We start from the raw sequence: 25,433 nt of genomic DNA, 5'->3' as shown, positions 1-25,433 counted from the left end.
AATACGCATTTTGCAAAGAATACACACTTTTTATTTCCTTTTGTGGAACAAAATATCATCCAAAACGGAGAATCATGCAAGTGTCTTGCAATAGTTAATGCTTTTTTAATCTCTTTCTTTCACTGTGAGCAAAATCTCCTTAATATATTTTGGCAAAAGAGAGAGAGAGACAGAAAGACAAGTGGAAGTTGATTAGTGGAAGGAGGAGATGAAAGCGGGAGTGAAGCGAAGGACCTGGACTTTCCCCATTGCAAAAACTCCCGCTGCTAATCATGTTATCTCTCTCTCTCTACACCTTATATAAAGACTACAACTTCAACACAAGTTTCTTACAAAAATAATTGTACAAAAAAAATATATTTTCTTGTTTCTGTTTTTCTCCCTTTTGTTTCTTCTGTTTCGTTAAAATAACAACAGAAAAAGGAAAAAAATCGAGAGAAAATTATCAGTTTGAAAACACACACAAAAAACTGCAAAGAAACTTTGAAAACATCTGTCAAGAAAGAGTTTTAAAAAGAAAAGACACAAGAAAACCGCTGTTTCTGAAAAAAAAAGGAAGATGGCGGCGGGGAAAGATTCTAGCTGGGCCGATATCAAGAACGAAGGCATCGATCTCGTGAGTATCTTCTTCTCCATCTTAGCTTTACGTTCTCGATATCTTTTATACCACGCTAACTTTTTCTTGACTGAACAGGAGAAAATACCAATAGAGGAGGTGTTTACGCAGCTGAGATGTACAAGGGAAGGACTGACAAGCGACGAAGGCCATACTCGTCTCGAGATCTTCGGTCCTAACAAGCTCGAAGAGAAAAAGGCAGACATCTTGAACAAACCTTTTTCATTTCTTCACTCCCAAGAAATTCTATTTTTTAACATGTTTCAATCTCACAGGAAAGCAAGATTTTGAAGTTCTTAGGGTTTATGTGGAACCCTCTTTCATGGGTCATGGAGTTGGCTGCTATCATGGCTATCGCCTTGGCCAACGGAGGAGTAATATTACTACCTTAACAGTCTATTTCAGGTTTTCTCTTTCTGACTTCTAATACATTTTGAAAACTGCAGGGAAGGCCACCGGATTGGCAAGATTTCGTGGGTATCACGGTTCTTCTTATCATCAACTCTACCATTAGCTTCATTGAAGAGAACAACGCCGGAAACGCAGCAGCCGCTTTGATGGCCGGTCTAGCTCCCAAAACCAAAGTAAGTTTTACCAAAAAAGAATGTACTAGCAAAAAACAATGCGACACTAATGCATATCACAGCTTCTTAGAGATGGCAAGTGGGGCGAGCAAGAGGCGGCTATATTGATTCCTGGAGACATTATCAGCATCAAACTAGGCGACATTGTTCCAGCAGATGGTCGTCTCTTGGAAGGTGATCCTCTCAAGATTGACCAATCTGCTCTCACCGGTGAATCTTTACCAGTAACCAAGAACCCTGGCCAAGAAGTTTACTCTGGCTCCACCTGCAAACAAGGAGAGCTAGAAGCTGTTGTGATCGCCACTGGTGTCCACACTTTCTTCGGCAAAGCAGCTCATCTAGTAGACAGCACAAACCAAGAAGGCCATTTCCAGAAAGTGTTGACTGCTATTGGTAACTTCTGCATCTGCTCCATCGCCATAGGTATGGTCATTGAGATCGTTGTGATGTATCCTATCCAGCACCGTTCGTATAGAGATGGTATAGACAACCTTCTGGTGCTTCTCATCGGTGGTATCCCTATCGCAATGCCAACTGTTCTGTCTGTCACCATGGCCATTGGTTCTCACCGTCTCTCCCAACAAGGAGCGATCGCAAAGAGAATGACAGCTATTGAAGAGATGGCTGGGATGGATGTTTTGTGCAGTGACAAGACTGGAACTCTTACACTCAACAAGCTTACTGTTGACAAGAGTATGGTTGAGGTTTTGTCAAAGACTTGGACAAGGAACAGTTGCTTGTGAATGCAGCAAGAGCCTCTAGAGTTGAGAACCAGGATGCTATTGATGCTTGTATTGTGGGAATGCTTGTGATCCTAGAGAAGCAAGAGAGGGCATCACTGAAGTCCATTTCTTTCCTTTTAACCCTGTGGACAAGCGTACTGCTATCACTTATATTGATGCTAGTGGAAACTGGCACCGTGTCAGCAAAGGCGCACCAGAGCAAGTAAGAAAATGCATATTCTTTCTAGTCATTAAAATAATGCATATTCTTTCTTCTGTCAAAGAGATTATAAGTTCTTTCACACTGATTGGTCTCTGTAGATCATTGAGCTATGTAACCTTAGAGAGGATGCAAAGAAGAGAGCTCATGACATCATTGACAAGTTTGCTGACAGAGGACTTCGTTCTCTTGCTGTTGGCAGACAGGTAAAAGCTTTTATGTCCTAATCCCAAAATTTTAGAGAAGTATATGTTTATTTCTTTGTTAAAATGTTCTTTTCATGTTTTGGCTATAACTAGACTGTCTCTGAGAAAGACAAGAACAGTCCTGGAGAGCCATGGCAGTTTCTTGGTCTGTTACCTCTCTTTGTCCTGGAGGGCCATGGCAGTTTCTTGGTCTGTTACCTCTCTTTGACCCTCCAAGACATGACAGTGCAGAGACAATCAGGCGTGCTCTTGACCTTGGTGTCAATGTGAAGATGATCACTGGTGACCAGCTCGCCATTGGTAAGGAAACTGGTCGTAGGCTCGGCATGGGCACAAACATGTATCCTTCTTCTGCTCTACTTGGACAGGATAAGGATGAAGCTATATCTAGCCTTCCTGTTGATGAACTCATTGAGATGGCTGATGGATTCGCCGGTGTCTTCCCTGGTAAAACAATTAAAAAGCTAATGAAAACATTTTCTCTTAATGGATTCATGTATTCACTAATGGAATATGTTCTATATGTCTTGATTAGAACACAAGTATGAGATTGTGAAGAGGCTCCAGGAGATGAAGCACATATGTGGCATGACTGGTGATGGAGTGAACGATGCTCCAGCTCTCAAGAGAGCTGACATTGGAATAGCTGTTGCTGATGCAACTGATGCAGCTAGAAGTGCATCTGACATTGTACTAACCGAGCCAGGTCTCAGTGTCATAGTTAGTGCTGTACTAACGAGCAGAGCTATCTTCCAGAGAATGAAGAACTACACAATCTATGCAGTTTCCATCACAATCCGTGTAGTCTTGGGCTTTATGCTGCTTGCACTCATATGGAAGTACGACTTCTCACCATTCATGGTGTTGGTAATAGCAATCTTGAATGATGGTACTATCATGACCATATCAAAGGATAGAGTGAAGCCTTCTCCACTTCCTGATTCATGGAAACTCAAAGAGATATTTGCCACTGGTGTTGTTCTTGGCACATACCTTGCAGTGATGACTGTCGTTTTCTTCTGGGCTGTAGAGAGCACTGACTTCTTCTCGGTAAGAGAACTCTACCTTAAGATGAGGACTTCGGATGGGATTTTGAACCAAACCAAATTTTTTGGTCAATATTGTTAGGAGTTCGGTTTGATACGGAAGTTTTTTTTTTAAGTTTGGTTTTCGGTTCGGTTTGGCAATCGTGTACTTCGGTTTTCTTTTTTAAAAAATATAACCAAACTATACCAAAAACCAAACCGACTAACCGAACTAACCAAAATTACATGAACTTATCCGGAATTTTAACAAAATCAAACAAAAAGAAAAAAATTCGGTAGGATTTTTCAAACACTGAACTGACCGAATACCAAACCGAACTTATTTTGGATTAATTCGGTAAGATTTATGCTGAACCGAACTAACCGAAAACCGAACTAAATGAATCGAATTACCCTAACTTACCCAAACCTGCTGGCCTAGTGAGGACTTTCATTTCACCAGATTCAAGTTAGCGTCTCTGATCATCAGTTTGTTCCTCGTGCAGGCAAAGTTTGGGGTGAGATCTATCAGTGGTAATCCGCATGAGCTTACATCAGCTATTTACTTCCAAGTTAGTATCATTAGCCAGGCACTTATCTTTGTCACAAGGTCACGTAGCTGGTCATATGCTGAACGTCCTGGCTTCTGGTTAATCGCTGCCTTCTTCATAGCTCAGCTGGTGAGTTAAAGCTTCTGGTCTTCTTGAATACAAAGCCTCAATTTACTAACAATGTTCTTGTTTCCCTTTGACAAAGATTGCTACTATTATTGCCGTGTATGCAAACTGGGATTTTGCAAGAATCAGAGGTACTGGGTGGAGATGGGCAGGAGTTATCTGGCTCTACAGTATAGTAACTTACATCCCATTGGATATCCTTTAGTTCATCATCAGATATGCACTAAGTGGTAGAGCTTGGGATAATGTCATTGAGAACAAGGTGAGAACAAGAACACTAGTCCTTTGTTGCAGTACTGTTTCTAACTTTGGTTCCTTTTGTTCAGACCGCTTTCACGTCAAAGAAAGACTATGGAAAGGGAGAGAGAGAAGCACAATGGGCACAAGCTCAACGTACCCTTCACGGATTGCAACCTGCTCAACCCTCAGAGATGTTCAATGATAAGAGCACTTACAGAGAACTTTCAGAGATAGCAGATCAGGCCAAGAGACGAGCTGAAGTTGCAAGGCAAGGATCTAGTAACGGATTAGTCCATAACATTCTGTTCCTCAGAATATGGCCTTAACACTTTTCTTGTCTTATAATTTTTCAGGTTAAGAGAGCGTCATACCTTGAAAGGTCACGTGGAATCAGTAGTGAAGCAGAAGGGACTTCACATAGAGGCTATACAGCAACACTACACCCTGTGATTTTCAGAAACAAGTGTTTCTCAGTTTAGTTTAGAACCAAAACCACAAGAGTATTGAATAATTAACCACCACCTTCATCATTAGAAAAATACTGCAAAAAGAAAAAGAAAAGAAATGTTTCTTTTATTAGCAGTGGCTGTTGGCTGCTTTATTTGTTTTGAGATATTCTTGTTTTTATTGCATTTACAGAAAACAGAACTAATAAGATTTTACAATTACTTAGAATTCTCATTCCACCATTGAGTTTGTTTTATAGTCATAAGCCTGCCAAAAGGAAAATGCAACTAATAAGATCTTACAGTTACTTCGATACTTTAAGAATAGTGTAAAAATAATAGAGAAATTAGGCCATATATACATAAAAAATGTCATAATTAGCTAAATACCACATACACTATTTACTTTTTAAAAACCCAAAAATATCTCTGCCCGAACTTCATCTTCCTTCTCTCTTCTCTCTTCTCTCTTCTCTCTTCTCTCGTATCTTTCTTCTTCCTTTGTCCAAACAATAATATTTCTTCCCTTTCTCTGTTTCCTGTATCTCCTTAAATCCCTACTATTTTTTTCATATTTTTACAATGGATTCTTCATTTATTTCTACTTTCACCGATGTGAATTAATTTTCAACTAGTATATTTCTTTCAACACAAAATATGGATTCAATTAGTGCATTCCTCTCAACGAGATAGTCTATTGTAGTCTCTATGTCGATTTGCTCATGTCAACCACGATACGAAGCTCCAGTTTCATGGCGCATAAAAGTGAGATCTTTTCGATTCACATGCTGGTAAAGGCACATGACCTTATGTATAGACTATTCATTAGAAACAAGTGAGTTATTCACGAGATCAATAACGATGACCACAATCTCACATTGCAATTGCATGCATTTGTAACCGCTATACAACAAATAGATCTTTGTTTAACTGATAAATGCTTTATTAGATGTTATATGTTAAGCCTTGAGCAAATACATGCTTGGTTAGTTGTTAAAAATTCCTTTGTTACAAATTAGTTGTAGTGATATGATACATGGATATAGATTTTTATAGAATATGTTGTCATTAGTTGATACGAGTGTTGTTAGATGTTATAAAAGATGTTGTCGTTTTTAAAATAGATGATAAGTGGTTTGTTAAATGCTACAAAAAGTTACATTCATAACTTTATTATCATCTATTTTAAATTAGTCTACCACACATTTTTTATCGTTTGACTGGATACCGCCATTGCGCATATTGGAGTGTTCATGTTATAGTAAGGCACACAGACGTATGGATGGGTAGTACAGTGAGAAAGAATGAAATCTCTCCGAAATAGTTAAAAACAACATGAATCTAACATTTCAGTTGAGAGTATTTGTAGCTGCTATTAAAAAACTTAACTAATAAATTTTTGATTAGATGATATATATAAAGTATTGTGAGCAGATAAATGTTTGTTTAGCTATTGCAAAACATAAATAAATAGCTGACGTTGGCTGATACGCAATTTCTTAGATGGTACAAAATTGGTTACCGGTCTGAATGATCATATAACATAGTACATCTAAAATTATCAGCTATATTTTTATATAATATGTTATCATTAGCCAGTACATGTTCGGTTAGCTGTTACAAAACATGTTATCGACTTTTAAACTGATTGGTAAGTTGTTAAAAATAGCTATTATTAACTGCTATGTATTTTGTTAGATGATACATATTAAATTATTGGGTTAACTTAATCATTATTTATTAAACTGATATACTGTTAACGGTTAACAATTAATTATATATAAATAAATAATATCTAATATTATGGTATATACGGTAATTACATATTAAATTTGATTTCAATGTTTTTGTTACTTGATAAATATGTTTTCTATTAAATAAGTTATCTACTACCATTATCTCTAATATTTTATGTAACATCTTAGCGTTAAATGTTCATTGTTATCGTATTGTGTTCACTATCTTCTCTAAAATAGTTTCAGAATATTGAATCAGTAAATCATGTAACCAATTGTAATCTATTTATAAGGTTTGGTTTTGTTTGAGTCCATGATTCATTGTCATATATGGTACATCCAACACCGCATAAGTGATGTGATGGTGATGAAAACGAGTTGTGGAGTAAAGTTAATATAGAGTTGGTGATAGAAATGGAGTATGCAACGATTAAAAGTGATGATTGATTATATATTTTTATTTTAATGAAATTTGAGAGCAGAGGAAAATTTTACAAGAAAATAAAAACAGATGAAAGAGGTAATAGAACGAGAGGGAAAGAGAAGAGTGGAAAGATTGGGGCAGAGGCAGAATTGGGACTGGGACGGGGCACAATAATCATTTTGTATGTACTTCACTACAGGGATTTTTGTTTTACATACCCAAATGGTAGTTTGTTAATATTGATCATTATTATGTATATACAGCAAATTAACTCAAAATAATATGCTACCTGTTTTGCTAAAGATGTTAAATATTAGTTCGCTGACTGCTGTCGTACAATCGAACGATAAGTACTTTTCCGAGACTGAGAGAGAGACGTATGTAATTATGTATGTGTTCGTCTAATATGAATATCAACGCTTAACAATATGGATGTGTACTGCATGAACACATTACTGTCAGGACACGTCTATCAACACTTTGGTGTTACACACATATGGATGCTTACCTTGCAACTGAAACGTGTCTAAAAGTCATTCACTGGCAAAAACCTATTTTGGTATGTTTATTACTGATTTTTTTTTTCAACTCAACACTATCCGATTTTAACTTAACTAAGAACAATCCCGGGTGTATATCGAAACACCTTTTTCACATAAAAATCTCTTAAACTTGCTAAATTATATTTAGAAGAATTGATATATACGCATTTTTGAGTTTGATATTTAGAAGAATTGATATATACGCATTTTTGAGTTTGATATTCATGAACGACTTGATTAATGGTTAGTTAAAACTAACTGATGGTTTAATAAAAAAGTATTATCTAGTATGTTATTGTCTTATGAATTATATAGTTTCTTTATTAGTCTAGCATGGATTGTGCGACCATGTCATATGTTCAAAAAAAGATCATATGTATTCCACACTGCAAGACCATGAGTAGGGGGTTGACGTGACCAACAAATTGAATAGTCTCATGCGCGTCGCTGCCCTTTCCTACACAGCGACACACGATAGAATTTTTGTTTAAGAAAAAAAAACAGGCCACAAATGGTCTATGCCACGTATGTATTTAAGAGGGTCCCATACTTGTAAAGAAACGAAAAACAAAAGTGAGTATTATATAAAAAAGAGTAAGTCAATATATATACAATATCCACCCATTAATTCGCCACAGAGATTTCTTCCTCTCTACTTTTTCGTCACCACCATCTCTCCCTCTATCTCTCTCTCTAAAACGGTTGAAGATTCCGACTATGTCAGGCGAAAACTGGACTCACGTGGCCATGTCTGACGACTCGTTGGTGGCGGATGCGCTGCTTCAGCTCCGTCACTCTGAACCGATGAAAAAGAGCAACGCATCTCTCGTCAAGCTCAAGTGGAGCGTGCGTCAACGGAGATCAAGAAAAGGAGACCAAACGCGAGCCAGCCCCACCACTCCTCTTTCCTTGAGCGACGCCATGTCTCTCAGTGGCGGCGGCGGTGTCACCACGGTGGAAGGCCTTGAGGAGTCCAGCGCCACCGTAAAACCCTCTGAGACCGTTAGATCTAAGGTTTGTCTAATTATTTCACTCCATTTTTGGTATTTGAAAACTTTGTGATGGCCGTAATAGACTCGTAGATACTGTTTATGTGCGTGTGTGACGAACGTATCCCTCGTGATGCGGTGCGTTGAGTTTCCTAGTTGTTTATATCCCTTGCCTTACCTACACGACGAGACTTTTTAGTCGTTCTCTTGTGGGTATTTTCGTCATTTAGGATCCACGATACTCGTGAGATCATCATGTAGGTACAACGACTTTTGGTTGACAGAAATACCCCCACCGTGGACTGCAAATTAGGTTTTTTTGTCTTTCTTTTCCAAGAAACTAAATCTATCTTTAGATTTAGTTGCCCTCTTGGAAACACTTTCTCGATCTGAGTTTGAAACTGATGAGTTCGGTCATCTCTGCTTTTTTTGCTCTTTTCTTTTTGCAAACAAAGGGTCCGACTGGTGACCATCCAGGAAACAAGAGGAACGAATAAAAAAGGAATGTACGGGAATAAAATACCAGGAATGAAAAGGAATGGTTATTCCTTATCAAATTTGACAAGGAATAATTTTGTTCTTTAATTCTCTACAAAAAAAGGAATAAAAGGGAATGAGAGGAAATTATTATTCCTTCTGAATGGTAACGTTAGGAAATGCATTATTCCTCGTCGTTCCCTGGTCACCATTCATACCCAAAGAGTCACGTTTCCCACTTTTGGTGCATCTCTTTCTGCTTTTACGGAAAGACCAAAAAGCCCTCACATTAAGGGGTGTGTTTTTGGTCAAAATCACCGATGCAGACTTTATCGCTGACAAGGGAAAAAAAGGAAACACATTCATTACCAATAAAATGATGAAAGTACCCCTTGTCACCAGATGAGCTCTTTACATGGTAAAGGGTATGTCGGTCAAATGCGAGAGATTATCGCTGGCGTTATTTATAATTTATTGGGGTTTGGGAGGCGTTTTCGTGGAATTGAATTTAGGTTTAGAGTATGAGTGGATTAGGTACGTGTGTGGTAGAGTTTAGTGGGAAGGCAGTTATCAAATGTGGCGCAGTGAACAGTTACTAGTGTGGACTCGGGCTCAGAGCCAGTGGTCAAAGTCAGTTGTTGCAAAGTGTATGTTTGCCTGTCAGGTTATATTGGTAACAGTCTGTTGAGTTAGCTTGTTGTATATTTAAAACGAAAAGAAACATTAGTTAACATTGTTATCCGATTCTTAAGTTGACTTTGATCGGTGGTTAAGATTTTTTTATTTCTTTTGAAATCAAAGTAATAAGTGAATAAGGACAACTGGTGTTGTGTTGAGAATACGTGACATTAGTTTAGGTTGGAGGAGAAATCATGACGTGTGAATGTTACGACCAAACACACGCGGTTAAAGTCTCAGATCTCACGCTCCACTCACGTGATTCTAGTTTCTGTTTCTATAGTAGTATATGCTTCTTCCTCTTTTATGTTTTTTCTTTTTTTCTTTTCTTTAGAGGGCATAAGTTGTTGACCAAGAAGATTCTTCTGAATTTTACACGGTTTGAATTGTTTTTTAAAGATCTCGAAGTTTTAGAATTGTAATTGTTTAGTTTTAACTAGAGATGATTCATTTGGTACGTGCCCCTAAAGTCTCTCTTGAATGGTAGGTGGGTGGTTTCTTTATAGAAATAATAAAGAAAGCAAATTAGATTAAATTGTTTAATGGTATCACTTTGGTGTGATTATTGATTTTTGAGCTGGCTTTTATCTGGTGGTGTCGTAAGTCGTAAGCCATAAAATCTGAATTTTGGGTTTTGGTGTCCAGGTTTCTCAAACGGGTGCAATAACACCAACAACTCTTTTCAAGAGATCAAGGAAGAAAAAGGTAAAACAGAAAAGACGTACTGTCTTCTTTATTTACTGGCTGTGTTACTATTAATAATAGTCCTAGCCCTTGACCTTGGATCAATTCCAACCAGGCAGTATCGATAGCTTGTTTGAATATGTTTAGATGTATAGTTTTTAGCTCTGCCAAGGATATCATTACATATTGGCCAGTTTTGTCTAATAAATGCGTCCTTGTGGACAGACTTTGGCTGAGCTTAAAGATGAGGAAGTCATGCTCTTGAAGGAAAGCAAATGCCTGAAAAATGTACAAACCTCATTTTGGCTTTCTTCTGTATGTCTCTCTATATATTGTCTCCGTGCTAATCTTAGCTTTGGCTATTGTTCCTTAAACAGGAATTAGCACGTATGCGCGATTTGGTCGAGGAACAAAGAACAAGGAACAATGCTCTAAAGAAGATGAAGGTGACCACTCTCTCTCTCTTAGACATTCACCATTTTTTTCCCTTGCTCTCTAGGCTTTCCCTTGTAAACATGTAACTCAATTAGATTATATTCTTATATGCAGGCTGAATCACAATCTGCCTTGTCCTGCAAACGTTCTTTCCAAAAAGGCTCCTCTTTCTTACTCCCTGACCTAAACATGCCACTAGATACAGACATGAGCCCTGAAGTTATATGCTGAATTAACGGCGAGCCATGAGCATATTATTCTTTTGTTTTTCCATCACACCCAAACAACTATACCTCCTTTCCACAAACATCTTTTTTAAAACTGTAACTATATGAATATGAACAAGATAGTCTAATCCTCCATATCCCCACCCATTCGGCCATTTCCCGTGGCTTCTGTTCGAGTTTATGTTTCTTGACATATCTTCTTCTCGAGCTGGTAGTATGATTTTTTGTTCTGCCATTTCTGTTAAGTGATTCTCATCTTTCTCCCTTTTTCATAGGTTAATGTAATCGACCACATAGATGATGGATACACACTTATTCTATATTTCTTATTATCTCCCGTAAGATGTATTGCAAGTTCACATCAGCCTTTCTATCAATGTAACACGTTAAAAACCTTCTTATTACGCTGTAATTTGATTAATGTATTCCATCAATGTCATATGATCTCTCTCTCCCTAACAATGTTTTAAGCTGGACCATAGCCAAATGGAATTTTTTTGGATCATGATTCAATATAGTTTGATTGGATTTAGGTGATGATTGTTTGGATGGTTTTTTGGTTTTTGGTTTTTGGTTTTTAGTTTTTAGATTTTGGTTTTTAGTTTCTGGTTTTTGATTTTGCAGTAGATTTTAGTTTTTGAAAAAACACGAATAGTGATTTTGGTTTCTAACTTATGGTTTTTGTTTTTATAAAATAGTAAAATATTTAGTTTTAGTTTTTAGAAAACTTAAATGATTATTTTTGTTTGAGTTGAAATAAAAATTAATAGTAAAATATTACTTACTATGAACAACAAATAATACAAAATATTACCACTTAAAAATAAATTTATTTTATAAGAGAAAATAATGCGAGCTAGATAGATGAACCACAATTCTGATATATATATATGACAACATAATTAATGCAGTTTAAAAATGAAAAGACATAATTAAAAAGTAAGAAAAACAGTTATATTTTAAAAATATTTTATAAATCAAATATTATAAATAAAAATATCAATAGCTAGTTTATTTAAATATACTAAATAAAATTTAAATGTATTTTTATAAGTTCAAGAAACTGTATAAAATTATAAATATATTTTGAATTCGGAATTTAAAAATTTATTATCCTTTTGGTTTCTCAAAAATTTGATTAATGATTTTTTGGTCAGATATTAAAAAAAAATTAATTTAGAAGTTTATTTCTTGTTTAAAAAAAATTAATAAAAGAATATATATCAAGAATTTTAATTAATAGTACCAATAGTAAGAAAATGAATCTTACTAAATCTTTTTTGTTTACAGTAACTATCATTTTTGTTTTTTTCTTATATTAAAATATAAATAAAATAAAAACAATTTAAAAAAAAAATTGGAAACCCACCGTAGGATAAGAAAAAAAACTATGAAAACTTGGCTTTTGGTTTTTGTGTTAAAAAAACAGTTATTTGCAAAAACTAGTTTCCCTACATTTTAGAGAATCTATTTTTTAAAAATCTTGATTGGTTGCAAAATGGTTTTTGGAAAAACAAAAACCAAAAACTAATCCAAAAACTACAAACAATCAACCTGTTAGTTGGATTCGAGTTAAGTTCAATCATAGAATAAAAGATAGAATTGAATCGACTTAATTTATTAATTATCTTTTGCAAATTTTACAAATATAACTGAATATAATTATTAAAGTTGTTCATAAAAATAATTATGCAATATAATTTAAATATAAACCAGATGAAGAAAAGATATAAAACAATTTATTTGTAACAGTGCTCTTTTTCATAAATTCAGTTATATTATTTTTCCAAATTAATACCAAAAATAATTAATTGTGGTAGTAGTTAGTTACAAACAAATTTTATTTTATTTTTATCTACCCATCTCGAATATGTTTTCGGTTTAATCTGGTTTGACGGGTTCAAAAACAACTGCTCTCTATAGTCTTCACATCTATCGCTAATTTTTGTTCGCAGTGTTAATCCAAAACCATCGGTCCTAAATCAGATCTATTAGTTATTCCTAGGGGCATTGCCCCCGTGCAAGCGCGGAGTTGTGAACAGATTTTTTGTTTCATCTCAATATCTATTAGGGCTATTGTAGTTGTAAATTTTGCGTTTTGGGTTGATCATTGTTTTTCAAGTTTTTTTATTATTATAGGGTTAGAGGTGTGATGATGAACTGTGTATGCACTGTTCTCCACTCATGAAGGACTAAACTGTGTTAGTAATGTGATTGATATAGTTCGTGGTGTTGCTTGCTGTGTCACTGAGACTTATTGTTTGTTTGTTTTTTTAATTTGTTACTTGTACTGTTGAAATTACATAAATTATATTAAGTTTGTTGATAGTATTTTATGTTTCTGGATATTTTTTTCTCCAGTTTAGTTGTGTGTATTAAGTAATAATTTTTTTTATTCTTATTATGTTGGTTATATGTTTTTTCTTTATTTTTAAACTTGTTGTTTTTACCGGACCTTTAAAACAAATACATGAAGACTTGTAGAAATAACTATAAAATGAGTGACAATTAGTATTTGAGCCTTAAAGAGTTTTAAACGAATATATGTATTTCTCATAAGAAGACAATAACATTGGCCTGTTGACATTGAACATGTAAGCTATTTTCATAAGACAAGAGGAGTGAGCATGTGGAGATGTTGTTGCCGCCTTTGAGTCTGTTGGGATTGTCTCTTGTATCTCTTGGTGTGGTTGTGTTTGTTTCTCTTTTATTTGATGGGTAATATGTAAACAAAAATCATTGTTAGTTGTATTTATCAGAGTTTGTAACTTACTCTGCTTTTTTGTTTAGGTAATTTCATTCATCTTGGTTGTCGTCTTCGTCTTCTTCGTAAGCATATGCAAAAGTAAGTTCGTAAATTGTTAAATAGATGGTCGTGTAGTTTGTATTTGTTTAGCTGGCTCAATGTATGTGTCGTTGAGTTTTAGTTGAGTTGATTGGTTTGATATGTATTTGTTTTGAAGTTTATTTGTAAGATTAGACAAAAATAGAGGTGATCATTAATGATTCGTCTTTTTTGGGATTCTAGTTTTTGGTGTTTTGATTGTTTGGGTTATTGTGGTTTTTTTAAGCCGTAAAATAAAGATTTGTGTAAAATTAGATTGATAAGTAAGGGAGATAAATAGACGACCACAAATCTTGGGTAGAAAATATTTTTGATTATTGATGTTAGCACAATATAGACATTAATATAAAGAGGATTATGTGTTGATTGTTTCTTACAGATCAATGAGGAGACAAATAACGACTCGAATTGTTTCTTTGGTGAGGTCAGAGCCCTGGACAGAACAGATATGTCCAACCACATCTGCGAGTTTAAATATCAGCTATGATATCGAAACATAATATAAACTCAGATGCAATATGATAATATACCTGGGAGTTCTAGGTTTGTGTTCGCAATCACTTGGAGATTGTCGAACAGTCTAATCTTGACTGGAGATTGATCTCATGAGCATCTGTGATGACTTCATCAATAATGGTTAGTGAGATGAAACAAATGAGGAATGGATGATCAGTTATCTTGTACATGCTTGAGCACCTAGCAACCTCAAAACGATCGACTTTCACAATGGAACATGCTTTCAAAGATGACATGTAATGATTAGCACGTCCGACGGGAGTAAACCTATGAATCACGGAATCTGCAAAAAATATTATTCAACAAAGAATCAGGAAATCAATTAAATCAACTATGTTAAATAAGTGTGATAGATTGAAGATTAACTTACCTTTTCATCAAGGAAGAGAATCATGATTCCCACAAACTCCTTGTTTTTCTTGAAGTTCAGGGAATCCTAGAAGCGGAGGAAGCCAGAGGCTATGCTCTGACTACGACCAAGACGGAGAGACTCAAAGGTTGAGTAACAGACGCCGGGACGCCGGTTTGAGGAACTGGAGAGACAGAGAGAAATATTGTCTAGAAGATGGTTAAAGCTAAGATGAATCAATAAGTTTTGTGGAGATGCAGATTGAGTTCATCAAAGATGAGAATCATATATATAGGGTTTACAGAAGGGCTACAACTCAAGAACATTTATGATCAAACGATTTAAGATGTGGACATGAAGAGTTCACCGGTAAAAAAATAGAATACGAACATACACACGGCGCAACTCTGTAACTCAGACTTGTTTGAGACAATGATGAAAAGAACTTAAACTCATGTTAAACGACAACAGTTTACAATATGGCAAAAATATAATTGTTGCAAACTTGAGCTTTTTTCATATAACATGATGAATCCCATTTAAAAATAAGACCCATAATACATTTGTTGGCCCGATTCTCAGAAGAAGCCGAAGAAGCAAGGGCTTCCATCCTTCATAAATATATATTAGGTTCCGCCATCAATGTACAAAGTATCATTTAGCTTACTGGTATAAATGTTGGTGTTTATATTTCAATAACTCGGGTTTGAGCCATGGGCTTGACACTTTTTCACATTTTTTAAAAGTAGGGTCCACAAAATACTGACGTGGCGCGCTGAGAATTGAGCAAAAACTCAACTATTATAATATAGATTTTTGATCAAAATTTATTAATTAATAATTTATGTCTATTATGGAGAGACTTTTTTTTTTTTTGCCATCTATTATGGAAAGACTTGGTGAGCAATGCAGGAAAAGGAAGAATAATGAAAATAAAACTAATAATTATTGTGTTATTCATCGTTATAATAATTAGCTAAATTTAACCCGGGAAATGAGAACCATAATTGGAAGGCGAAAGAATTAATAGAGGGACTTGGTTATGGAAAGACTTGGAAAGCAAGGCGAGTCATCTTTATTAGTGGGGCCATTATTACCAAAGGTTTTTGCATTACCAAAAACACTCGATGAGTTCACTACTTCTCAGCCGTGTCTCGAGACTCTCTCTGAATAAACAACCTGCGTTAGAAGTTGTAAGCCACCCCTCTCTTGTCTCTTGTCGTAATACTTGTTTCTCTTCTGATGATATGTCGGATTTTACTTTGCAGAGAAGATACCTCTCCGGCGCTCGGTTCTTGTCGGAAACCCCTACCTATCGCATCGTAGGGGCTGATCATTGTCGTTATAGTTCGAGGGATGAGAGTGTCGGCAGACTCGTGGTGCGAAATGTAAAGGCTTCGGACTCTGAGGATGACGAGGTTTTGGAAAAGATAGTGCCCACGGATTTGATGACGCCAACGGGAACGATAGGAGCATCCCAAGGGTGGGTAGCTACTTTGAAAGACAACGTAGTGTGGCTTCAAGATGATCTAAACCCGTTCGCTTCGGATTCATCTCCTAAGCGAATCTCACTGCCTCGTCCCAAAACGTTGCCTGATTGCCAAACCCAAATGGTAACCAACGTGGCCTTGTCATCTTCCCCTGAAGACGAAGACTGCATTCTAGCCGTCAAGTTCGTTGGGCCTCAACTCAGCCTATGTAGGCCTGCTGAAAAGAATAACCACTGGGTCAACATCAGAATCGAAGACCCAGGCTTCTTTTCGTCACGGGTCATGTATTCAAATAAATAAAAGATGTTCTCCATGCTGGGTCGTGGAGGAACACACACGGGATCTTGGGATCTTGAAAACCACAGATCGCGTAGCTTCGTTTATAGAAAGTATAAAGAGTATCTCCCATCGGAGATGGAGGATATGTCTAGGTGTAGCAGGAGCGAACACTTGGTGGAGGCACCCACAGGTCAAACTTTTATGGTCAAGTGGTACACAGATATCTTCTGGAATGGCCCTGATAATGGGGTGCGGCGTTGGAAGCGTTTCATGGTGTTCGAGGTGGCAGGTGGAGACGCAATAGCTTCTAACGACATTGAAGAACTCTGTATTTTTCTCTCAATCAAAGGAGAACCTTTCTGTGTAGAGGCTAGCTTGTATGGGCTAACCCCAAACTGCATCTACTACGTGGGAGACTTTGACTACGGAAAAGTCAATATAGGCAATAATGAACGGGTTGGTGGATATGGCTTTTCTCCTGCCCCTTACTTCATTCCACCTCAATCCTCTTAATTATATTTCTTCTGTTTTATTGCTTTTGGATTACAATGGAAACTCTAAATTCATCACTCGCACCTGCACTTCCTTTTTGTATAGTGTGACTTTACTTTTAACTGTTATGTGGAGTTTGAGCATCACAATGATACAACAACTTTTCCAAGTTTCAGATCGATTCTTAGTAAAAGTACGGTCTTTGTAAATAATAATCCCTGGAGACTAGGACAGAAATGGTTTTTACTTTATACTCTGACTAAATTTATGGATTTTACTTTATCCCTGAATCTCGCCTTACTGGAAAATGTTTAATCAAGATCTCTATCTTCCTTAGATTCGAAGAAACTGAGTTTAAATACTGCGTTCTTTTGTTGTTTGTTTGTATGTTTTGATGGCTTCAGTGTCTATGCTAGGTAAATCAACATGAACATGTTGGCGATCGTAAGTGTACAAGAAACTATGTTGAAAGAGATGTTTCTATTATATGTGACTCCATCCTCCTCTCTCTCTCTCTCCCAGCATATCCCTTCACATTAGTTAGACTTTCCTCAAACTGTTTGCTAATTGAGAAAGAAGATGTATAGTGTTGAAATCGATATGGTCGGGATATCTTACGGGTGTAACTGTAATCATTATAGGAACAATAGGAATATATAGGAAAAGAATGACTAGGAATGAAATTTTAGGAATGATGATTTTTTATCAAAATTAATAAAGAACAAATTTGTTCTATAATTCTCTACAAACAAAGGAATAGTCGATATTTTGATGAGTCGGATGTGCTTTCTGCTCGTTAATTTTCTACAAGGAATTCTGCTTAGAATGTTGGAAGAGATTGAATGCTTATGAAAGACTTGGTGAGCAAGGCAGCAGAGGGAAGACTTTGTTTTTTTATAGTCGTTACAATAATTAGATACCCAATGGATTCGTGGGTCATTTAAAACTCATATATAAAAGAAAAAGCAACACGACATTATTACTACAGAGATACTATATGATTTATGGAATGTCAGTTATGGAAAGACTTGGGGAGCAATGCTATTCATCTTTTTTACCAACGTTTCATTTAGAGTTTGTCCATCACCTAAACACACACTATGAGTTCTCTGCTTCTCAGCCGTCTCTCGAAACTCTCCCTGAGGAAACAACCTGCGCTAGGAGTTATAATAAGAAGCCATTCTCTCTTGTCTTTTTTCTTTTTAATTTAATACTTTTGTTTGTATTTCTTCTTTTGTTTTTTTCTGATGTCGGATTTTACTCAACAGAGACACTTAGTTGGTGCTCGTTTCTTGTCGGAAACCCCTCTATGTCACATCTACGGCATTGAACACTGTGGATATAGTCGAGATGACTATGGACGGCCTCGATATCCGGAAATCGGCAGACTGATGATTACAGATTTTACTGGCCCTAGTTGTTGGACCAAGGTTTTGGAAAAGACGGTGCGCATGGACTTGATGACAGAAACGGGAACTATGGGAGCATCACACGGCTGGGCATTTACTTTGAGATACGGCGGTATTCCGCATCTTTTAGATGATCTCAACCCGGGAGTGTCGGACTCAGATGGGTGTGAGATCTCACTACCTGATTTGGTAACGCTGCCTCATTGCCAAACCAAACTTGTAACCAACGTGGCCATGTCGTCCTCCTCTCCTCACGACGAAGATTGCATTCTAGCCATTAAGTTCGCTGGTCCTCAACTCAGCCTAATTAGGCCTGCTCAAGAGAACAAAGAGTGGGTCAACATAAAAATCGAAGACCCTTCCTTCTTCTCCTCCCGAGCCATGTACTCAAACAGAGATAAAAAGTTTGCCATGCCGGCTTCCGAAGGCACACACATTGGATACTGGGACCTTGGAGAGAACTTGGAGAAACCAAAGGCGCAGGAATTTTGCGATTTTTTCACTCCTGAGTTGTTGAAGTCAGAATGGGAAAGACTAGATTCGTGTGTCACGAGCGTAGAGTTGGTGGAGTCACGTACCACGGATGAAATGTTTATGGTTAAGCGGTTCACAGAGAGAAATGGCTTCAATGATGGGAGGATGGAAGAGCGTCGAATATGGGTGTTCAGGCAAGACAGTTCTTCTACTTGGTGTTTCACTGAAAACATTGGGGATCTCTGCATTTTCCTCTCCAATGCTGAACCTTTCTGTCTCAAGGCTAGCTCCCACCAGAAATGCAAAAATTCTATCTACTTCATTGACAAAAGCGAGCGTGGAAAATTCATTCTCGGTGATAAGTATAAGACTAGTAACTTTAACAAGTTCACTGCCCCTTACTTTATTCCACCTCAATCTTACCTCGATGCTAATTGTAGCAATGGATCTAATTCTCCCTAAACCTTGCATGACATCAACCACCTCTGCTTCAATTTTTATGTATTCTCTTCTTTCTTTTTTTGCGTTCGCATTTACTATATGGAAATGGAAATTCTAAAGTTTAGTTACTCGCACTTTTTTCACACTTAACAGTAGTAATATGATAATAAGATATGAGCGAGTAATGCAATCTCAATACATCCATGACAAGTCTTGCCTAAAAGACACAGGCGTTGCAGCACCATGCACACCTCTTCTTGAAACCTGAAGACAATCTTCGACCACAAGCACAGCAAGCAACTCTGGCGTTTGAGTCTTTAGCAAGTGGTCTCAATCCAACGTCTATGATTCCCAAACACGTTGATAGTTTCTGCACAGTGAAAGAATGAAACTAATTGCAATATATATGCAAGAGTAAAATAATTTTTGTAACAACCCAATCTCCTCAACCGGTGGTTTGGTATTGTTGCGATTTTATTTTGGTTTTATATAATTTTAGATGTGGTTTGTTTCGGTTACTGATTTTAAAAGTGTTTTATTACGCTTTTATTTTATTAAATGTTTTTGACTTTTATTCGGTTTTTATAATTCAGTCATTCGGGTTAGGTTAACTTCTTAGAGCACGATTAACGGAGGGTTCTTAGCGGGAGGGTTCTTAGCGGGAGGTTCTTAGCGGAATATAAGAACCCTTGTCTTAACTTTCAACTAAAAAAACTAAGAACCGGCTCTTAAATAAGAGATTTAAGAACCGGTTCTTAGCTTTTTTAGTTAAAAGTTAAGAGACGGGTTCTTATATTCCGCTAAGAACCCCACCCCAAGAACTCCCCATTGATCATGGTCTTAGTAAGTAGCATGATGTTTTGAGGATGCAATGAGTGTTATAATTTCGTTAGATGAAAATGAACTAGCCTGAATAATGTTAACATGTTTATTTGTAATTTTGGCAATGGCAAATAGATTTACAAAGGCTTTGTGTGCCAAGTGAACGCACGGTAGGTTAACTATTTTTTTTTTTTTTACAGAGTTTACAGAGATAACAAAAAACAGATTTGCAAAATTTAAACTAAACAAAAGAGCCTACTGAAAAAATGAGCAAATGAAAGAACAAGAGATAGGGCTTAGAGCTAGACACCACCAGAGCAATGATGGACCAGAGGCAGAGGAAAGAGCGAAGCGAGGAATCAGTTGCCGCGAGCTATCGGAGAGCACTACAAGAAAACATAAGTTTAACGAGGACGGTTTTTCTCGTGAGTTTGTCGTAAAAGAGGCTTTACGAGGAATTAGCGAGGAAACACGTTTCGTCATTAGTCGTTCGTCGTAACACATATTTCTTCGCCATTTCGTCGTAAATTATGAAAATATTTCGTCGTAAAGACGAAGTACATCATTTCGTCATAAAGACCACGTAAATATTCCACGTAAGGAGGTCGCTAGATTTCCTCGTAAATACCTCGAAATGTGTTCCTTGTAAACTACATGTAAATATCTCGAAAGAGTTTCCTCGTAAAGTACACGTAACTACCACGAAAGTATTTCCTCGTAAAGTACTCGTTTATCTTTCCTCGTCATTTCCTTGTAAACGTTTTCTCGTAAAACACTCGTTTATTTTTTCTCGGCATTTCCTCGTAAATTAGCTATGAATTTACTTCATTTTTTTATTTTACAAAATTTAAAAATATAATTAAAAAAATAATTAAAATTATTTAATTTATTAATAAAATTGAATTTTTTTAAAAAAATCAATACCAAAATATTTTATATATAAATAAGTTTTGAATTTATAATTTAACAATCGGAAAAAAAACTAAGAGTCGTTCATCGCCCAGTAGAATTCATCACTCCTCCTCTCTACATCCGCCTCGGGATGTGTGTCGGATGATGACTCGCCTGGAATGGGATTTTGTCGTCGCAAGTTCCTCAACAAGGACTCCCATTCTGGATTTGTGGCCGCTACAACGTCCAAGAAGCCCTCGAGTCAACCCATACGAGCTGTGAACGCAGATCGCGTCGAGTCCATCTCATTACGCAGCTGAGCGGACTCTCTACGCAGGTGCTTGGACTCTCTACGCAGCGCAGTGACTTCTTCTTCCCGTGTTTGAGCATAAGACGATGTCACTCTCGGAACATCGTTGACGGAACCAATCCCCAACATACGTCCATTTTTCTTAGGGACAACCTTAAAAACAAAAAAAAAAAAAATATTGTTAGTAAAAATTTAAAGTTAAATTAAATGAATAATAATAATAAAAATTTAAAAAATTTACCTCCTCGTAAATCTTATCCACTTTATGTGTGGATAAGGTGACGGGTAACGTGGACTGCTGGGTCAGCTGGGTCTGGCGATCGTCAACTTGAGCAACCAAGTCGTTGAAGATTTGCTCGGACTTGCCATCTAGAAATTGGCCCGCCTTATTCTTGTGGGTCCTCTCGTAAAGTTGCATAAGAGACGGGACAACTCCCGTCTCTTTGGCCTAAAAACATTTAAGAAAGTTAGAATATACATATATATATATATTAAAAATTTAATTAAATAAAATATTTAATTACCATTTCCAAACGGACACCGGCGTGGGGTTTTTGGCCCGTAGAGTGAAGCATCGGCCCGTGGCCGTGCTCATCTACTGTGTTACGGGAGGCAGAGCAAGACTGGGCGATTCTGATGGACTCAGGATCCCGCCAATAACGGATAAGGCCATCCCACACATCCGTGGTGAGCTCAGCGGGTTTGTCACGCTCATATCCCTTCACGATACAGTCACCCTTCCAGTTGGAGACCGTGTCCAACAAGCGAACTTTCGCCTTCGCGTAAAACTGTTTCCTCACCCTCTCAGTGACCCCCATGGACCAATGATCTGCAAAAAAAAAAATTAATAATTAGTTTAAAAAATATAAATCATGAAAAAATAAAAGTACATATAATTAATTAAAAGTAACTTATAGCGTAAATTTTGAACCACGTCTTTCTGACGTAGATCAGCGTCTTTCTCCAGTTCGGATGTGGCATGGAGAAGTAACCTTTGATCATGTCGGTTACGTCTGATGCAAGACAATTGTCAACTCCAAACCTGAAAAAACAAATTTAAAGTATAAATTATTTATTAATGTTATAAAATAATTTCAAAAGAATTGAAAAAAAAATTAATGCAACATACCACAAAGTTCCGTCCGGTCGGTCGGGGTCTATGACTGGTAAACCTTCTATGCCTGGCTGACGGAGAAGGTCCTCGACAGTGTACTGCGAGTAAGGAGCACTCGGAGTCACCATCAAATCGGGATGAATCTCGGCGGGCATCGGAGGAGCCATCGGAAGAGGCACATGTGGAGGCATCGTCGGAGGAGCCATCGGAAGAGGCACAAGAGGTGCACTAGAAGAAGGCGACCGAGAGACAGAACCGGGAGCTGAAGAAGACGTGTCTAAACGACTACCAGGCTCACCGAACATCTCTCTGTAATGGGGAGTAAGTCTGTTCTTTCGAATCGTCTGGAATTTTTTTTTTAATTTTTAAAATTAACATCAACAGTAATTAACAAATTCTATAAACCTATCTAAATTCCCTACACTAACAACCTAATCAACACTAATTAACATAAAATCCTTAAACCTATCTAAATTCCATACACTAACCACCTAATCTATCCTAAACTAATCAAATTAGAGAGGAATCAGAGAGACTTACCATTTCTACGAAAGAGAGAGGAAGTGGAGAGGAATTTGAGACGAAATAAAGAGTGAGCGCTCGGGAGTATATATAAGAGATTACATGTCGTCGTAATTTCCTCGTAAAGTTACGAGCAAGTACAAAGGCCCGCGTTTTACAATACGAGGAAATAGCGAGGCCCGCGTTTTACTATACGAGGAAATAGCGAGGCCCGCGTTTTCCGATTAGGAGGTGTTTATGACGATTTTGCCTTACGTGGAATTAACGAGTCCTTACTTTACGAGGAATTAGAGAGGCCCGCTTTTCTATAAATACCCACAAGATTCCTTCTCAAATCACACACAAACTCACAAATCACACACTATCACAAATCACACACTATCTCAAATCACACACTATCTCAAATTAGAAAGATTTGAAAAAAAGAGGAGAAGAAGATATTGGAACACATGTGGGCTAGACTTACGTAGGTCTCGCCACATGTGATTCCAGTATCTCTATTCTCTCTTTTTTTCTAGTTTTTATTCTACGATGAATTAGCAAGGCCCGCGTTTTCCGATTACGAGGTATTTACGACGATTTCTTCTTACGTGGAATTACCGAGCACCGCGTTCTTTATTTTTTTTATTTTGTCGTTATTTCCTCGTTAGCTTACGAGTTGTTTATGACGATTTCTGCTTACGTGGAATTAACGAGTCTCGCATTCTTTATTTTTAGGATTCGTCATAAATTCCTTGTTAGTATACGAGGAAATAACAAGGATTATGTTTAAATCCCTAAAATCCAAAACCCAAAACCCCAAACCCCATCTTCCTTATCTTCTACTTCATATATTCCAAACCTCAAACCCATCTTCCCTTTAACCTCAATCTATTCTTTAACCTCAATCTATTCTTTCCATTCCAAACCCCAAATTCTAAAACCACAATTCCTTAACTTATAATCTTAATATATCTTATTTCTAAAACAAACACCCATTACCTTACAGAAAATCAAATACATCAATCGGATACATAAACATTCTCGTCATCACTAGAAACATCATCATTTTCATTAAACTCGTCTTCAACAGCTTCGTCCGTGGCATCGTTGGTAAGATCTTCGTACCCGTGATTATACGGATCAATGAGAAGGATGTCATCAATTTCTTGTTCAGGTTCCTCGACTTCATTTATCTGTTCTTCTTGCAATGGTGGTTCTTCTCCACTGATGATTCGTCCTTGAGGTGTAACTTTGATCACGGCTAACCAATTTATGCCCGAATCTCTCATCCGAGGGTATGGAAGGAAGCTAACTTGGTCTGCTTGTGAAGCTAAGATGAAAGGCTCGAATTTGTTGTACCTTCGTCCACCGTTGACATCAACTACACCGAATTTATTAAACCGAACACCTCTGTTGACGACGGGGTCGAACCATTCACATTTGAAGAGGACGCATTTCATCTTCAATATCCCTGGGAATTCGACTTCAATAATCTCTGTCAAGATCCCGTAGAAATCTGTTTCCCCTTTCACACATATTTAATAGTTACTGGTTGCCCGCTGTCTACCATACTCATATGTGTGAAAAATATAGTCTCGTGTGAAATACATCTGTGATGTGGTGACCTTTACAAGTGGAGATTGAATTACTTCGTGTAACCACTTAGGATAATCTGCATCGTCGGCATAATCAACCTGCAAAAATAAAGAGAACGTTGAAATACAGATCATGTATGAAAAAGAGTTTGAGTTAATACCTGATTCTTCAACCACTTAATAAAGTGTTGATCTTTCCTTTTGTCTACGTCACTTGTGGATATACCTGGAAATGTTTCTTCGACTTGAGAAACAAATAGGCTGAAAAATCATATTTTATATTAATTAATCTTTCGCAATTATATAATTTATACTTATATGTGTTTAGAAGTGTCCATATATGTTATCTTTCAAAATAACGCATCAATGGATCCTCGCAATTGAGTAGAATATAGGTGTGTGCACTATGAGCGTCTTGTTCACTCGACCACCAAACCTCTTTTGATTTCCCACCGAGTCGCCCAATCTGGCTAAAGATGTCTGGAACACCAACAACTGCATATGTTGGCCTAACACCACCATCATCATATCTTCTTGGAGATCTTCTCTAGGTACGTACTTTTGACGCAAAGTAGTACGATGTGAAGTGAGAAACTTCTTCCGTCAAACTTCCAGCAATTATAGAACCTTCAACTTTGGCGAGGTTCTTTGATTTTCCCTTCAAATATTTCATGGCTCGCTCATACTGATAAATCCATCTGTAATGTACAGGTCCACGAAGCAATGCCTCATATGGGAGGTGGACAGCTAGATGCTCCATGACGTCAAAAAATCCCAGAGGAAATATCTTCTCCAAGTTGCACAATAAGATGTGAATGTTCTCCTGAAGCTATTCCACAACTTCTTCTTTAAGAGTGTGTGTGCTCAGATCCCTGAAAAATACTCTAATGCCTATTTTATATTCTAAAAACAATTAAACACATTATTAGTCATATATTATTGCAAACTAAACCATTATAAAATTACTGCACTAT

General features: G+C 36.9%; 4 protein-coding genes and 1 pseudogene across 4 annotated transcripts; all 5 read left to right on the top strand.

Annotated features, from left to right (window-relative positions):
- The first annotated feature begins 68 nt into the window (after positions 1–68).
- Positions 69–4,965, top strand: LOC106404995 (annotated as a pseudogene).
- A 3,040-nt stretch (positions 4,966–8,005) lies between these two features.
- BNAC06G19390D lies at positions 8,006–11,369 on the top strand. Its single transcript, XM_013843715.3, has 5 exons — positions 8,006–8,452; positions 10,228–10,287; positions 10,492–10,554; positions 10,644–10,712; positions 10,816–11,369. The coding sequence occupies exons 1-5, from the start codon at positions 8,156–8,158 to the stop codon at positions 10,930–10,932; spliced, it is 606 nt and encodes a 201-aa protein (XP_013699169.1). The 5' UTR covers positions 8,006–8,155; the 3' UTR covers positions 10,933–11,369.
- A 4,516-nt stretch (positions 11,370–15,885) lies between these two features.
- Positions 15,886–16,428, top strand: LOC106349920. The gene has a single exon (XM_013789876.1). The coding sequence runs from the start codon at positions 15,886–15,888 to the stop codon at positions 16,426–16,428; it is 543 nt and encodes a 180-aa protein (XP_013645330.1).
- Positions 16,429–16,431: 3 nt separating this feature from the next.
- On the top strand, positions 16,432–16,920 carry LOC106349921. Its single transcript, XM_013789879.1, has one exon. The coding sequence runs from the start codon at positions 16,432–16,434 to the stop codon at positions 16,918–16,920; it is 489 nt and encodes a 162-aa protein (XP_013645333.1).
- Positions 16,921–18,146: 1,226 nt separating this feature from the next.
- On the top strand, positions 18,147–19,244 carry LOC106349922. Its single transcript, XM_013789880.2, has one exon. The coding sequence runs from the start codon at positions 18,147–18,149 to the stop codon at positions 19,242–19,244; it is 1,098 nt and encodes a 365-aa protein (XP_013645334.2).
- Positions 19,245–25,433: the final 6,189 nt, after the last annotated feature.

Source organism: Brassica napus, chromosome C6 (assembly GCF_020379485.1).
Source record: "Brassica napus cultivar Da-Ae chromosome C6, Da-Ae, whole genome shotgun sequence".
Taxonomy (NCBI): domain Eukaryota; kingdom Viridiplantae; phylum Streptophyta; class Magnoliopsida; order Brassicales; family Brassicaceae; genus Brassica; species Brassica napus.
This window is presented reverse-complemented; position numbering and strand designations above follow the sequence as displayed.

Bases quoted from the DNA above. Each gene is read 5' to 3' on its own strand.
- BNAC06G19390D (XM_013843715.3), top strand. From the start codon at position 8,156: ATGTCAGGCGAAAACTGGACTCACGTGGCCATGTCTGACGACTCGTTG. The intron at 8,453-10,227 runs GTTTGTCTAATT...TTTGGTGTCCAG, and splicing joins CTGAGACCGTTAGATCTAAG to GTTTCTCAAACGGGTGCAAT. The intron at 10,555-10,643 runs GTACAAACCTCA...TTCCTTAAACAG, and splicing joins AAAGCAAATGCCTGAAAAAT to GAATTAGCACGTATGCGCGA.
- LOC106349920 (XM_013789876.1), top strand. From the start codon at position 15,886: ATGTCGGATTTTACTTTGCAGAGAAGATACCTCTCCGGCGCTCGGTTC.
- LOC106349921 (XM_013789879.1), top strand. From the start codon at position 16,432: ATGTTCTCCATGCTGGGTCGTGGAGGAACACACACGGGATCTTGGGAT.
- LOC106349922 (XM_013789880.2), top strand. From the start codon at position 18,147: ATGTCGGATTTTACTCAACAGAGACACTTAGTTGGTGCTCGTTTCTTG.